We start from the raw sequence: 16,667 nt of genomic DNA, 5'->3' as shown, positions 1-16,667 counted from the left end.
CCTGCGATAGCAGGTTGTCCAGATGAAGGCCAAAGGGATGACCTTTTCAGCCATTGCAAGAGAAGTTGTTCGTTTCAAATCTGTGATTTCTAGAATATTGCAGTTTTACAATGACACTAATTCATTAAAGTCCCCTAAAAAGGCTAGTCGTCCATGTAAGACAAATTCACGAGACAACAGGATAATGACTCTCAATGGGGAATCGGTTCAACTTCAATTCAATTCAATTCAATTTTATTTGCATAGCGCTTTTTACAATAGACATTGTCTCAAAGCAGCTTTACAGAAATATCAACATGGTATACAGATATTAAAGGTGCGAATTTATCCCAACTGAGCAAGCCACTGAGTGGCGACGGTGGCAAGGAAAAACTCCCTAAGATGTTTTAAGAGGAAGAAACCTCGAGAGGAACCCGACTCAGAAAGGAACCCATCCTCATCTGGGTAACAACAGTTAGTGTGAAAAATATGTATCCAGCAGCTGGAATTGCTCATCGATTCAGCGCTGAACAGGGTAAGGATCTGTCTCGGGATACAGCGTCTCACCATTTAAGAGAATTCATCATCAGTTTAAGCCTCTCATCAACAGAAAGAATCAAAAGGCTAGGCTAGCTGAGGAGCATGTTGTGTGGACAGAGGAGAACTGGTCCAAACTTCACTTTAGTGATGAGAGCAACTGTAATTCATTTGGGTCTGATGGGAAACATTATGTTTGGCATCAAACTGTGGAAAGACTGAACCCAAAGTGCGTAAAGAAGTCATTGAAAGGTGGAGGAGGAAGTATCATGGTTTAGTGGATGTTTTCTGTAGCAGGAGTTGGGCCTCTTATACAGCTGCATGGAAGGGCAAATTTTATCAGAACCTCCTTCAGCAACATGTAGTTCCTTCCCTGCGAGTATCTCCCAATCAGCCCGCAAAAGGCCCCCTGTCACACTGCAGCACAGGTAAAGCAGTTTCTTGAAGCTAACATTGAAATAATGAAATGGCCAGCCCAGAGTCCTGATCCAAACTCAATTGAAAATCTGTGGAAAATCCTTGGTGACAAAGTTATGGCTAAGAAACACACTACAGTTACCAAAGGAAGAGACTGGAAGAAGAGTGGTCCAAGATCACACCTGAGTAACACTTTGAGTAACTAGTGATGTCCTGCGACCGCAGATGTGCTGAAGTCGTTCATAGCAAGGGCCTCTACACTTCCTACAAATTTTTGACAGCTGTTACTCTAAAAAAATTTTAGTTATAATCTTCTTTTGTGCTACAATGGTTACTGTTTTCTAATTTTGATCAGTGTATTTTTCACAAAATTAAGGTTTTTGTTGAAGTGCCTTGGTTATTTTGTAATGAATGCATTGTTATGAATGACTTAGGGAATTTGTTACCTATATGTTACCTCATATATATACCCCAAGTCATGGTGGAATAATTTCCTTTTCCTAGTCACCCAGGTGTACTAAACAAATGTAAAATATCAAATATACATCAAATATATTTTTCTCATATGAATTCATAGGGGTGCCAATAATTGTTGCCCACCTATATTTAACAAGGATTTATTTATAAACCTGTGTTGTGTTTGATATATATATATATATATATATATATATATATATATATATATATATATATATATATATATATTGAGTCACTACATCTTAGTGAAAAATGTTGAACTTTACTCAGTGTGCCTTTCCCTCCTCACAGGAAGTTAGCAACAAGAAAGTCACTCTAGACATCCGTCTGTGGGTTTTATTTGACTTTTTATTTATTTGAAGTTTTTGATATTTGGTAAATGTATTTATACTTTTACCATAAAGTGATTTATAGCCTATGTAAAAAAAAAAAAAAAAGTGTAGTCTGTTAAAAAAAGAAACATTGATTGTTACAAAAATTTAGGAAGACATTTTGTTAAAAAGTTAAAAATTTCCTCTCTATATAGAGACTTTTTACAAAAACTTAAGAGCAAGAAGCTATATTAACATTGCATATAGTTTCAATACTTAGAACTTTGAATAAAGAAAATGCATTATTTAAAAAATATATATATATTTTATTACCAAATAATGGCTGTATTTTTTATTACCAGTGTAATTAATGTCATTAGGAGAAGGACTGTGGATATGTCTCACTTTCTGGATTTGAAGACAGTAAAATGTGTGTGCTGTGCACAGAAGCTTTATTAGAGCTTATCCAGTATGTAGATGTTCGTGAAGCACAAACAGACATGATATGAAGAGGGATTTCTGTCTGGAATGAGGACAGAGTCGAATACATTAGCAACCGTATATTGGGAGGACATGAACATGCTATCTATGCTGAAAAAAGTTACAAATGCTATAAATTATAGATAACAAGACGATATACTATAAAGACAAAACAGTTCATTTTAATGAGTGTACAAACAAGGAGTAATTGCAGCTGATACGTTTTTGATATTTTAAAAACTATTATCATTACTTTAATTCTTTTTTTCTAACTTCTTATTTGGTGATGTTCAATATGAAATCTTTGTAACTGATTGAGTTGAGCAGATCTGAGCAAGTCTGAAGAATGTCTCAAAATGATATACTCAGTTTTTGAAAAACTGCAACTGAAACAAAATTAAGAATTCATATTAAATACGCAATTCTTTTTGAACATGCATTGAACAGCTTATTTACTTTTCAGTAACCTGACCTACTAAGATTGATTCGTAACCACAGTTAGAGCACTGCAATTTTCATCTCATGTCAATAAAATATATCCTCCCTTTTTGGAAAGAAGGAGGTGTTGGGTCCATGTTTCTCATTTAACATAGGCTAGCTACATTTAGAAAGTCAGTATTTGAGATTATGATTAAAAAAACTCTGCAATGATGTGGTAGTGCTACAGTACATAACTAGTAAAAAGGACCAAAAGAGACTTTGTTTTCATTATAGCCTTGCATAACTCCCATAGAAATATTTAAATGTCATCTTTACTGTCTCTAAATGGTTGCCTGTCTGTTTGTAATTTAAGGAATTACAAATTCAAACATTTTACTTGTTGTATTGCTACATTCTTAGGGTAATATACAGTATCCTGAACAAAAATAAACATATTGTTAATAATTACTATTATTTATTATCATGGTACAACTTCAATGTTGAAATGCATTCGAAGCCCCTGCTTCACATGCATTGAATATAAACGGTAAATTATAGTGCCACATATGGAAGCCTTGATTGATGTAGCATGAGGAAATGTGAGGAAGTGTGAGGCTCTTCTTGCGATTTGTATGTGGTTTCCCCATTTCTGCTAATAGCTTTGCAATTTCCCTTTGATGATCAGTAATAACACATCCTGAAAGCGTGCATAAAATTGAAAGGAGAGGTGTAGAGAGTTATAATACGGAGTGCCAGTGGAAGTAAGCACTTTACGGGGATGTTCCTTCTGTGCTTATCCCCACCAACAGTTCTCTTCAAAGGGGAAAAGAGACTGCATCTGTAATTAAAGATTTAGTAGGAAACCATTTAGTAGGAAATCATTTTGTGTCTATTTTTGAATTATTGACATTAAAGTTTCTGCACTTTTGGGCAGAGTAATAGCTTGTAAAAGCATAGATTACTGCACTTTATAACAAGTCTGGGTGCAAGAATGTGTAAAACTGAGTGCAAGGAGGAGAATGTGTGAGCGGGAACTTCTTTACTTTTATACTTTACATCGGCTTGGTCATGACAGAAGGGTATGACCACAGACAAAAACCATTTAATACTGAGTAACTTTAATAATGGCCTCATCTGAAATCCTATATTTTAATCCCCAAACAGGATGATGGATTATTCTTTACTCTAACACAAGCTTGTTGTAACTGTAACACTGTAGTGTTTGGCTTCAACAAATATTACATTTCAAATGCAGAGGTGTTTTATTTGAACAGTAAATCTCCTGAGTGAGTGATTGTCTTGGAACATATTTCAGAGCCTTTTTTCTTGGGTCTGGGGTCAATATGCTTTCATCATCAGCGTGTGTCGTCAGCGCGGCGCGGCCTCGGGGTGGTTAAATGGGAATCAGTGGAATCAAATGTCCCTGAATTCCTTCAATGCAGCCCTCAGAAAATTCAGCTTAATACTCCTGCCACGCAGGGAAAATGTGAAATGATTAGATGTGTGTGAGTGGCTCTTATGATGGAAATGTGGTGAGGAAGAGATACAGGGTCAGGGACAGACTTGCCTTGCAGCATGACTGCTTTTTCCAGGCAGCATGGTCACAAAAAATTGGAATTTCATTGGAAAATAAGGCAGAGAGACAGACCCATGTAAGAGTGAGTTTAAGAGAGAATTTAAGTGAATAGACATTTCTGCTACTAAGGTCTATTGCTGTGAATGAGAAAAGTCTTTGTTTCAAATATTGTATAAACCTGTGGCTTTGACACACTCCTCTGCTGAAACAAAATGAAGTCCAGAGAACAAACACACATTGCATTTCAAGGTAAATATTACTAAAATATTTCACTGCATATCTGTCAGCTTGTGGCGAGATCACTGCGATGTTCGCTCTTTATGGTAGAAACAGCAGTTCTGTTACACTAGCCGCATCATTGAGACAAGGAAATGTACTAACGTGTTTAAGGAGAACAATGCACACCCAGTTTCAGAGGATGGAGGAAGGAAGGAAACTGAAGAGAAGAGAACAGACACAGAGACAGAAGTCTTATACATCAAGGTAAAAATAAGCAGGTTGTACCTAAAGAGAACCTTTCCTTTAAACCCCAAAAACAAAACAAGAAAGGCCAGAAAGCCACACCATATGTAAGCTAAAGGAGGCTTAGACCACCCAGTGCTGCTCCCACACCCTGAAACTAAATGAGGGAAGCAGCAGCATGTAAAATATAGCCATTACAAAGGAAAACATTAGACTCTTGAGCATAACACAGCCACCACCTTGAGCTTTGTGGACATTCTTATATTTCGATAGCCACATAAGACCTCCGATCAAAATGATTCATAATACACAGAATCTCTCTACTTTTTTCACACTATATAAGTGCATGTGTGTGCAATAGACATGAAGCTGTTTTCCCATTGTTAATCAAGATCGATATTGTCAGTGAAGCATCTTTAATGCTTCAGCCTTCAGTAGATGCTTGTAAGAGTAAGAAGAGAGCTCTTGCCATGTAGTCTGCAACTGAAAATAAAGCAGCAAACCCTTCCCTTCCCCTGGCTGAGGCGTGCGGTCTGAAACTGCCTCTAAATCGGGAGGCCTGGCTCGGCTCGGCACAGCGCGGCATCCCCCACACTGAGCGGACACGATGGGTGTGGCCCCCGAACAGTTGGTTTTTGAGGGGGCCCCTCCCGAAACACTCTGCCACATGCCAGCGCCCAAGGGCTCCAGTCAGCCTGACCAAAGCCACCACGAACTACCCACGCCACGTTAGCAGACCAGCTTTTAGCAAAGAGCTCCCCCTGCAGGACCTGAGCAAACAATTCCAGAAACTTATGCTTCAGGATGGTCTTTCCCCTCCACCTCCTGCCTCCAACAATTCCCTGCACTAATGCCTTCCCAGCTGTTGTTTAGCTATGTGTACAAACAAGGGAGTGTAGTAGATCACAGGATGAGAATCTTTATTTATATCTAACTGGTCTTTATCTAACTGTTCTTATCTTTGCAGTGTATTGATGAGCTCTTTTACTTTAATTAATTAATTTATCATTACAATGTTGTTGTTGTTGTTTTATTTTTTTTTTTGCTAAGATGTTATATTGTTAATATGAAAGCTACAGCAGTGCAACCTACACTGCCATCCAAACAGCAGAGCTTAAAATAGTCAAATAGGCTGAAATATTTAGCTATCAATAATATGAAACAGTAGCCTGAGCCGGTAGTTTTGTGTTTCTGGAATGAAAAATACATGTCATCTGAGGTTAATCTGAGCGAGGCTTATTTTTCACGACACTCTGAGCTGAGGCATATTAGAACCAGCACTTGCACTCTTCCAAGTCAAACATAGCAGCTCCTGTTCCTCATCCAGTGACCCATAATAATTTGATGGAGTTTTAGAGCTAACGGTTATTTAGCAAGTTAATACGTGCTTCCTAAACAATCAACCATAATGTGGCACTAATTCGAAAAGTAAAGGAGTTGCAGGGTGAGTGGAGCGGCTGGTTTGAATCAGCAGAGGCCTCGGCCTGGGTTCAGCTTTACTGCCTCCCCCTCTCGGTTTTAAACTGATCTGCGTGTTTGTGGAAGTGCGGCTGGCGGTCGGCTGCTTGGCCTGTGAAGCAGCGCTGTTTAATTGGTCTTTGTTGTGGTGAAAGCGGGCAGCTGTGGTCACATCTGTACAATGGTGATGGCGGCTGCCAACAGGCACACATATATGCGCGCACACATATATATACGCATGCATGCATATATGAAACTGTGAAATAAGGTGAGTTCACGGAATTACAGAAAGAGCCCACTCACAAGCCATGACCGGGGGTGTCGGAATGACTCAGAGTTGAAATACTCTGATATATTTCCTCTGTGTAAGGGGATTTTGAGAAGCATATAATTATCACATTTACAAAGGATAGCTTCTGAATAATAAGATGGTCCGTTGTTGTAGAGTTTAGGAGTGTGGTGTGTGGGCTGCGAGAGACACACAGAGAAACAGAGACAGACAGAGAATCTGGCTTTGGGGTAACAAACCCCGACTCCACATATCCTTCACTTTTTGGTTCAATTTGATTCAATCTTTATTTTGTTTCTGGTTTCAAATATACAGTGCTGCTCTTCATCCTGGACTTTTACACACGGGTATCCAGAGTCTCTGATTCCTTTAATATACAATATATTTATTTTTTCAACATCCTACACATTTTAGTTTAATAACACTCAAATATTTAAAGACATTGAATCCCTCCTCCTTCTCTTTCCGCCCTCCAATCCTACTTCATCTCTCTCTCTCTCTCTCTCTCTCTCTCTCTCTCTCTCTCTCTCTCATGTGGGACTGATTGAGCTTGCGGATTCAGCTTCATGAAAGATGGCTGTGGCTGAGTGGAGGCAACCCACTGCAGCTCCAATCTCCCCTTACCCTAATGAGGCGCGCGCGCGCGCACACACACACACACGCACAGGCAGAATGTTGGCAGAAACGTGCTTAGTAGTTTGCTTTCTACTGGGCTGTCATGTTTTCCATCGGTCCTGCTCTCTTATAGCATATTGTTTCTCTCTTATATGACCAAATGCTCTTATTGGCTGCAAACTCATTAATCATTATAACCTTAACATAGATAGATTCATGCAGCTTACTGGATATAACAAATGACCAAATGCACCTCACAAAATGAGAACGTACATGTTAGCTTTGTCAAGAGAGCTAGGTAAGGGATATCAAAGATTTAATCAAACACACAAAGGTATATTTAGATAATAGTTAACAATGTTAACAATATTTCCCATGTATGAGATATATCAGAGTGGTCACTAACTAAGTAAGTAACATCTGGAAAGCTTACCCGTGGCTTATGTGTACCTCTGTAATTGGTGCTAGGCTAGATACAGTGTATAAAATATGCTAACTGCAGATGTAGATCTTCTGAAAATCAGGTGCAAGCTGATCAAATTGGATGTCTTTGAATTTCCCTCATTTTTAATAATTTTTTAAAATTGTATCTCTGCTTAAGAAATAGTCATGTTTGTTTTATAGTAAGCATAGCTTTGGCCCAGCAGATGGTGCTGTTTCATAAAGTCATAAATTTAGTGTTACATACAGTCCCTCTGCAAACATTGGAACGGCAGGGCAAAATATTTTGTTATTTATTTATTTATTTATTTATTTACAATGGATACATTTTGAGGTTTGAGATCAAAAGAAGAAGATGAGACAATAGATGGGAAATTCAGCTTTCATTTCCTAATATTTACATCTAGATGTGTTAAACAACTTAGAACATGGCACTTTGGTGGCAGACTACCCGATTTTCTGTTGAACAAAAGTATTGGAACAGTTAAACCTGAAGTAAATTAAAGTAAATGACACTTAATATTTGGTTGGTTATCACTTGTTTGTAGAAACTGTTACATTCTTCTTTTGTGATTTCAACATTTCTGCATGGTTCTGTAGGTTCATTCTATATAACATCAAGAAAATCAGACCCTGTCTCACTGAACAGGCCACACAACTATTAGTCCAGGCTGTTGTTATCTCAAAACTGGACTACTGCAACACACTACTCTCGGGCCTCCCAGCCAGCTCCATCAAACCCCTTCAGATGATTCAGAATGCAGCAGCACGCCTCGTCTTCAAAAAGCTCAAAAGAAACTATGTCACACCCCTCTTCATCTACCTCCACTGGCTTCCTGTAGCTGCCCATATCAAATTCAAGGCCTTGATGCTCACATACAAGACCTTCTCTGGAACAGCACCCCCTACCTCAATACTCTCCTTGAGGTTTACGTTCCCTCACGCAATCTGCAATTGGTTAACGACTGAAGCTTAGTAGTGCCTACTCAGTGTGGTTTAAGGTCCCTTTCCAGAACCTTCACACTAACTGTTCCTCAGTGGTAGAATGAACTTCCAACCTCAATCCGGACCACAGAATCTGTCACTATCTTAAAAAAAATAAACAGTTAAAGACCCACCTCTTTCGTGAACATTTACCTAACCCCTAAAATGCCAACCCCACATTATCCTTTAAAAAAACAACTTACTCTGGCTCTTACACCTCTACTCTGCACACTTTGTTTTTCTAGAATTTAATTTAAATATCTTGTATAGTTGCACTACTTGTATTGTTCTCTGCTTGATATATCACTTTGCTTGTATTTCCTCATTTGTAAGTCACTTTGGATAAAAGCGTCTGCTGAATGAATAAATGAATAAATGAATAAATGAATAAATGTAAATGTGATCCTTTTCCAGGCTTGTACTGCAGCTTCTTTCTTAGCTGCTAACATCATGAGTTACATCATCAATAAAGATTAGTGAGCCTATTCTGGAAGCAGCCATTCAAGCTCAAGCCTTGACACTACCTCCCCCGTGCTTGATTGATGATAGTTATATGTTTTGCATCAGATACTTTCTTTCTCCACACTTTGGCCTTTCTATCACTTTGGTAGAGGTTAATCTTTGTTACAGAACTTTTGTGGCTATTCTTTTTATTTCTTTGCGAATTTCAAACTGGCTTTCTGATTCTTATTGCTGATGAGTGGTTTGCATTTTGTGGTATGGCCTCTATATTTCTGCCCCTGAAGTCATATTCAAATGGTGGATTGTGATTCCTTCACCTCTGGCTGTGGAGGCTGTTGATGATGTTATTGACTGTTGTTTTTGGATTTTTCTTCACAGCTCTGTCATCAACTGTTGTTGTTTTTCTTGGCCAACCTGTTTGATGTCAGGCTGTTATTGCACCAGTGGTTTCTTTCTTTTTCAACACAATCCAAATAGTTATATTACATCCCATCCATTTTCTATATCACTTATCCTACAGGGTCGCAGGGAACCTGGAGCCTATCCCAGGGAGCATGGGGCACAAGGCAGGGTACACCCTGGATGGGGTGCCAATCCATCACAGGGCACAATCACATACACATTCACACACCCGTTCATATACTACGGACACTTTGTACATATTGTGTATACTTTAGGGATGCAAATGTTAATAGGTGTGACCACTTGAAAATTATTGCTGTTTATAGCACAGCCAAACTCTTGGGATGAATATGCACGCTCAAACACTTAAGTCTTCCCTTTGGGGAACGTTTCACTGGTCACCATCTCTACACTCACCATATCTCCAGGGGAATGATCGCCCCAGATTCTTTCTGCCTTTGATGTCTGTCTATAAAATGGGTCAAGTCGTTGTTTTTTCAAAGCCTGAGTCAAACCTTTCCAGGACCAACTCACAGACACTGTTGTTCTGCCGCATTACAAGTTTGTTGAAGTCTACTTGGAACTACTTCACATGCATCACTCTACTGTCATTAATATTGTTAATTTGAAAAGGGGGAAATGGACACTCCTGTACTTTTATTTGCAAACCATTGTCCTCATCCAGAAGCTCTTTCAGTATAGTTTTTTTTACTGCTGTCCAGTATCTCTAACATAATCAATTCACCATCACTGCTGTCACCGTCTTCAGTTTGCATGATGTTTAAGATCTACAGAAGTTCTTTATTTAAATCTTCAAAGTAAAAGCTGTAGGGTTGACTCATCCTGTGTCAATACAGTGAAGTGGTTATGACCAGAGGGCAGCTTTAGATAATATACCTACTACAATGACTTCTATATATGTCAGCATCACAAATGCACACACACTTTGACACATATTCTTATGGGGCATTGGCTAGAAACTCTTATTTCGTGCATCGGAATTTCCGTGACATTCATGAAGAGGTAGTGTTTAAAGGTTAAGTTCTGCTTGGTTCATTCATTCCCTTTGCATAATACCAAAGCCTCTTAATCCTACAACCAAATCTGTACATGAAATAAGTGCACACCAATTTTATTATTTGGTAGTCTTCAAGTAGGAAAAAGGAAGAAACTTCTACTCCTACTGTATATAATTCACAGCAGTAGCTAGCTAGCTAATATTAACTAACGTGACAGAATTTCTAATGGAATTTTAAGTAATATTCATAATTGTACTTCTTTAACAATAACCAGCTTCATAGATCATTTCATATTCATTGATCATTTAATGCATGTAAGGTTTCACAGATGTTCCATCATTTTCACAAGTAAGAAGGTCAAAAGATCTTAGACTATGTTAAATTATTTTGCTAGTATGACAAATAGAGTCTTACAAATGAGAGTCACAAATAAAATTTTCTATGAAGTCATTTTGCTTCACTTTAATCATTTTATTGTCATTAGCATTCAATTAAGTGTCATATTGCTTTAAGAGACTGAAAAAAAACTACAGGGGATTATCCATACATTTTCATTCATCACTAGTATGTGCATGAGTATTTCAGAAAGTGCACTGTAAATGTGAAGCAAGTTGATTTTTTTTATGAAGTTCAGGCATTTAGAATAACCATTAGATGTCCCCCCCCAAACCGAAGGTTGGTAGGTCTTAGAAAGATGTAGTGTCTGCCTTAGCCAGAGAGTCCAGACTGCATCTCCTTATTCCTGCGTACCTCTGTGGCATGTAGCTCCTGGAAAAAAGATTTCATTATATAATTAATTTATGCCATAAACCATGTGGGTGCTTTCCTGCCTACATCATTTCTTTCAGTTATGAAACTATGCCACTTCTGTTTGTTTTGGTTAGAGGCAATCACATTATTTGAATTCGGGTGTAGACGAAATCAACCGCAATGCGATCCAAATTAAGATGAAGTTTTGGCACAGTATCACATTAAGGAAGTGATTACCACTATGGGACTACTTTCTGTTCATTTTAGCCAGGCTATTTATAGTTTAGCTAGGCTAAGCAGCATGGGTCATATGGACCAAGCATAGTACATACTGTAGATTTGCTCCCTTTTGGCTTATTGAGCTGAAAAGCACATATGCCAGTTTTTCGAAACAGCACAGCTAACATGTGCTCACCTGAATGATGATCTTATTAAAGCTAATGTAAGTGATTTTAAAGAACACTTCAGGTAAACTATCTTTATAACCTGATATAAGACTAAAAAGCTTAGACTAAAATACCATATATGATCATACTTTTGTGGACACCTAAATATCACACTCACATGAGCTTTTTGAACATCCCATTCCAGATTTATTCCCTGCTTTACTGTTATAACAATCTCCAATCTTCTAGGAAGGCTTTCCATTATATTTTGGAGCATGGCTGTGGGGATTTGTCCATTCAGTCACAAGAGCATTAGTGAGGTTGGGGACTGATGTTGGGTTAGGAGGTCAAAGTTGTTCCTAAAGCCAAAGGTTTTCAGTAGGGTTGAGGTCAGGGCTCCATGCAGGCCACTCGGGCAAGGCAAATCATGTCTTCATGGACCTCACTTTGTGCACAGGGGCATTGTCATGTGCTTTAAAGAGAGGTTTGGATGGAGGTCATGGAATTGAAAGGAGGTAGTATCCAGACTATTAGCATTGCTAAGTCATGGGGAAGTTAGCAACTCCTTCGCCATAGTGCAAGTTGATACAGTGTAAAAACTCAAGGGTTGATTCAAACAAACACTCAAATGTACTAAGCCTGAAAGCACCTTTAAATTACCATTTATAATGTCCTTCCTTCAGAGGGGAGCCAACTGAGGCTAGAGCACGTAAAAGACTTATCATTCTTGTAGTGTATAACTCTAGAAATGTAGAAAAAAGAGCTTATACCATGTGCAGAACTAGAACAAACACAGAAGTGATGCTTACTTTTTCTCTCAGGCGCTGCTTTAGAGCACTGAGTTGGGCCGTGCGATTCTCACTGCTCACTTCCAGTTTGTGATTGAGCTTCTCCTCTGTCAATCTGCTGTGGTTGTTATTAACCTCATGGGCCTTATTGAGAACCTCCCTCTCATGCTCTCGCTTCTCTGACAGCTGCTTCAAAATCTGCTTCTCCAGTCTCTGTAGCCAGAGACGGGTAGAAGCAGAGATAAGTAGAATGGAAGATGTCAGTTCAAAGAGGCAAAGGCAGTGGAAATGGTTTGCTGTAAAGCTGCTTTGTGGCATTGTCTATTGTTTAAAGCACTACATAAATAAGACTGAACTGAATTGGGTTTCAACTAAAATATTTGCAGAACATGAGTAGGAATGATTCTATTGATTGAGTAGAAATTATTATAACGATCAGTCATGAATTCAAAGTTTACTAAACCTTCTACCAAACAGTCACTGCTAATTTATATTATCAATGTCAAACTGATTCTCCTTACTCTTCTTCTTTCCTCAGCCGCATCCAGTTTTTTCTGCAGGTTTTCCAGTGAGGGCTCCTTCCTGTGGGCTGCCAGATACAGGCTCTGAGGCCTGTCTGGTGACAGATCAGTGGGACTATTCAGGATGATCTCAAAAGCCTGGCCAGATGTTCGCTTATTCAGGGACTTTACCTCCATATCTACAGAAAGAAACCAACAAAGCGATGTCACTCGGTGTTATGCTTTCGATTTTACATTGTACAGTTCTTTATATGGCAGCATGTTTTTATTTATTTATTTTTTACTTTTCTCTGGTAGCACACTGATATTGTAGGAGAACATGTCCTAATTGATTTAGTTTAGCTGATATATAACATTAGGTATCCACAGCAAAGTTATAAATCAAGAGTAGCACCACATACCGTCAAAGCGGCTGATGGTTTGATGATGAGGCTTAGAATATAGGCAGGAGCAGATGAGAGACAGCATTGACATCTCCTTCAGCTTTTCAGAATAGGCTGTGAAAGAGGAGTTGCAGAGAATTCAAACGTTTAACAGATATTTACAGATACCAGCATTTACAGTAGATATGTACAAAGACATTTTTAAGGGCTAACTACAAATTTAAAATGTATGGAACATTTAATGTATATACATCTCATATTGGCATTTAAACTCTGCCTATAGTGTGATTATTTATCAGGCATTTCTCAGGCAATGACGATTTAATGTTGCATTTATTAGTTAGGCTCAGATTCACTCCATTTCACAGCAGTGAGCAGTCCCTCAAAGATTTTGCGATCACAGAAATGAACACAAAATCCAGCAAACTCCAGAATATTCAGAGGCGCTTGCAATTTTTCACAATTACCCCGTATTTTCTGCAAATTTGGGCCAAGACACGTCATATGACGTAATCACGACGCGCATTCATCCAAAGCCTTCTTCGATTTACGTGCGTTGAACATGAGCTGAAAGGTGCGATTGCAATTTCGCAATATACACAAATATATATGCAATTTCGCAAAAGTTGTTTTCCACAATAAAGCATAAAAAAAACTCTGCATCTCAAAGCATTTTTGGCAGCAGCAATCACAAAAAGTACTTATGCTCATAAAAATCACATTTGTACTAGGTTTATATGTAAAGTACAGTAAACTCCAGAATTATTGGTAGGCAAAAATTGTTTAATTCATTCTTTGCTTTGTTTTCGTTCTACTTTTTCTATTTTGGTTCATGGTGACAACAGGCTGTGAAGGTCAGCCCCAACCACAGCATCCAGTTATTCCTGGGGAATCATCAGACATCCTAAGTTGTAGAAATACAGTGCCTTGCATAAATATTCACACACACCCCTCCCCTGAACTTGTTATAACCTGAAACTGAAATGAACTTAATTATAATTATATGCCATGAATCTACATAAAGTAGCCTATTTAGAAATAGAGAAAAAATAGCAAAGTTGTGATTGCAAAAGTGTTCACTGCTATTGCTGTGAAAGCCATGAATTAGTTCTGAGGCAATCAGCAGCACCTCTACACTTTCCCAGATTGCTGAGCTCTTCTCTCTATAACAGGAGGTAAGCCATGCAAACCCGTGGAAGAACCTTATTGCCACCTGTACTTGGGACATTAATCATTTGGTCATTAAGCACAGATTGTGTCCATTTGTGAGTATAATGACATAGACTGACCGGTAAACAGTTTTTTATTGTTCAAAAACTGTTCTTTGTCCAAAAACTGAGCTCCTGTTTCATCATCATAGACTAATACTGCAACTGCTACCACTGACCCGATCTGTTTGTCAATCTCACATTATCTTTTTTCATCACGTCTGAACAAAAAAAGAACGTACATTCATCAATTCGAGGCAAGGTCTGTCCCCTCAGTTGAAGGGAGCATCACACTCTTTCCAGAGAGAACCATGGCTTGGCCTTGGAGGTGCAGATTTTCATCCCAGCCGTTTCATGTTAAGAGTGAAACGCTTCAGTGCAGGTCTGTGTTCAAACTTGCAATCAGCCAAATGTATATCATAGTCTGCAAATAACTGGGATGTTCTGGAATATACCCAGTAGAGGTCAACACTCCCCCACACTTGCTCAGCAAAGCTTGTGTATCGCTTCCCCCTCCTGACATGCTAGCTGGTTTGCCAGAAATGCCAGAACAAATGCCAGAACATTTTTCAGGGCCTATCCTGAAAGTCAAGACCTATCCAAACTCCTCCAATGCCCAATTTTTTTCTTCACCACTGCTGTCCACCATTGCATCCTAGGGTGATGATGGTGACATAGCAGGCACCAAAGAGTCTTTCAGCCACAGCTTCTTGCAGCTGTCTATATCTATGGACATGATCCATTCAGACCTGTTCTATACCTCATTCCATATAATGGAGAAGTGTGTGATGCCATGCAATGTACTGGCATCCAATTTAGGGTTCATTCCTATCTCATGCTCAACATTCCTTTGACGATGGGAATGGTCCACCAAACCAGGCTAAAGCAGTTACTGAAGTTGAACAAAAACATTTCTGCCAATTCAGGTGAAGGATATTCGTGGCACTCTGTGAACTAAGAGCAGGGTGGTGTGTGTTTGTTTATGTTATTTATCATCAGTGAGTTTAGTAAAGAGGTGACATTTCAGGGTGGCAAAAATATTCAAAGTCCAATGTTTTTACTGAGCTGGGCTCTGGTACAATTATTCACGTTATAACGTTATGCAAAAATGTGCCAATAATCTATAAATGGCAAATAATACATACCAAAACTGACACTTTTAAGATACAAAATCCATAAGTATTATGTTTTCCAAACATTAGACTTTTAATGGATATTCCAATACTGGCACGTAAATCATTGGCTAGCAAGTGTCTATCACTGCCAGGTCACAGCCATATAGTCTCATAATATATAAACTTAAGATAAAATAAAATAAATAAGATTTAAAATAAGCCTGCAAACTGGAATGATACCATTTATGAGGAGCAGGTGCTGAATAAATTCTCCCTGAAGGAAGGCCGAGTGGGTGGTACTCCTGCAAGACTGTGTTTTTCAAGGACCGACATTTACACTGACGTATGATTTTAGATAACCCCAGTTTCTTTGTCAAGACGGAAAGCACGCACATACATTCTCTGAAAATTGCCCCAGGCATGCTGCCGTAGAAAACTGCAATGTAATCATGCAACACAATTAAGGACACTACAATTTTTTTTAGCTTTTAGCATAGCATTAGGTTTATATATTTTCCACTCTCAAATTTTGCTTTTACAGCGTTAACTAAATGGAAGTTTTAAGTTCTGTGATAATATATCATCCTGCACAGCTTTCCAGAGATACCCCATAAAGGCTTAGATGATGCAGATTCCTCGTTCATTAGAAAATAGATTGTTTTGGGCCCTACCTGACATGGTGTTATCCATCACAGAGCTGGATTTGCTCAGATGGTGGACAAGAAGATGGAGAATGAGAAAGAAGTGCAAGCTGGAAAAGAGAAGGTGACTTAGGTGATGTCGAGGTGCTCTTCTTTTTGAGCTAGGGATGCAGCAAGGGACAGAAAGGGAGGGGAGATGGAGCAGTAGAAAAAGTGAGGGGAGGGGACAGGGTGCGCAGGAGGTAATAGATCTGGCGAAGCAATTTTTATAGTGCAACTGCATTTCACTGAAGGTGCGTGGGGAAATGTAGGGCTGAATGCAGGGCTGTTGTCTAGGAAACAAAGGGCAGATTATGCAACCTACAACATAAAGAGTTTCTCTCTCTGACAGAGACACACACACACGCAAGCACACAGCACAACATAAAAATCAAGTCAGTAGTGTGGTATAATAACAAAATGCATTTCTTATTAGAGTTACAAGGGGTGAGACAAAGCATTTATTACAGCATGTTTATACATCCCAAAGTTAAATACATGGTGTTC

The 16,667-nt window shown here is 38.8% G+C and overlaps 2 protein-coding genes across 3 annotated transcripts in view; both read right to left on the bottom strand.

Moving 5' to 3' along the window:
- The window catches only part of LOC108272125 (mucin-5AC), a 119,039-nt gene that overhangs the window by 76,116 nt on the left and 26,256 nt on the right, over positions 1-16,667 (bottom strand). The gene's annotated exons all lie outside the window — the stretch shown is intronic.
- On the bottom strand, positions 10,765-16,523 carry stmn3 (stathmin-like 3). Its single transcript, XM_047158632.2, has 5 exons — positions 16,152-16,523; positions 13,176-13,271; positions 12,775-12,953; positions 12,275-12,466; positions 10,765-11,097 (listed from the first exon to the last, which is right to left on the bottom strand). Exons 1-5 carry the CDS (start codon positions 16,402-16,404, stop codon positions 11,038-11,040), a joined length of 780 nt encoding a protein of 259 aa, XP_047014588.2. The 5' UTR covers positions 16,405-16,523; the 3' UTR covers positions 10,765-11,037.

This window comes from Ictalurus punctatus, chromosome 11, assembly GCF_001660625.3.
Source record: "Ictalurus punctatus breed USDA103 chromosome 11, Coco_2.0, whole genome shotgun sequence".
Taxonomy (NCBI): domain Eukaryota; kingdom Metazoa; phylum Chordata; class Actinopteri; order Siluriformes; family Ictaluridae; genus Ictalurus; species Ictalurus punctatus.
Note: the sequence above shows the minus strand (reverse complement) of the source record. Positions and strands in the feature narration are given on the sequence as shown.

Bases quoted from the DNA above. Each gene is read 5' to 3' on its own strand.
- stmn3 (XM_047158632.2), bottom strand. From the start codon at position 16,404: ATGCAGTTGCACTATAAAAATTGCTTCGCCAGATCTATTACCTCCTGC. The intron at 13,272-16,151 runs GTAGGGCCCAAA...CCTCTTTCACAG, and splicing joins GATGGATAACACCATGTCAG to CCTATTCTGAAAAGCTGAAG. The intron at 12,954-13,175 runs GTATGTGGTGCT...TTCTTTCTGTAG, and splicing joins AACCATCAGCCGCTTTGACG to ATATGGAGGTAAAGTCCCTG.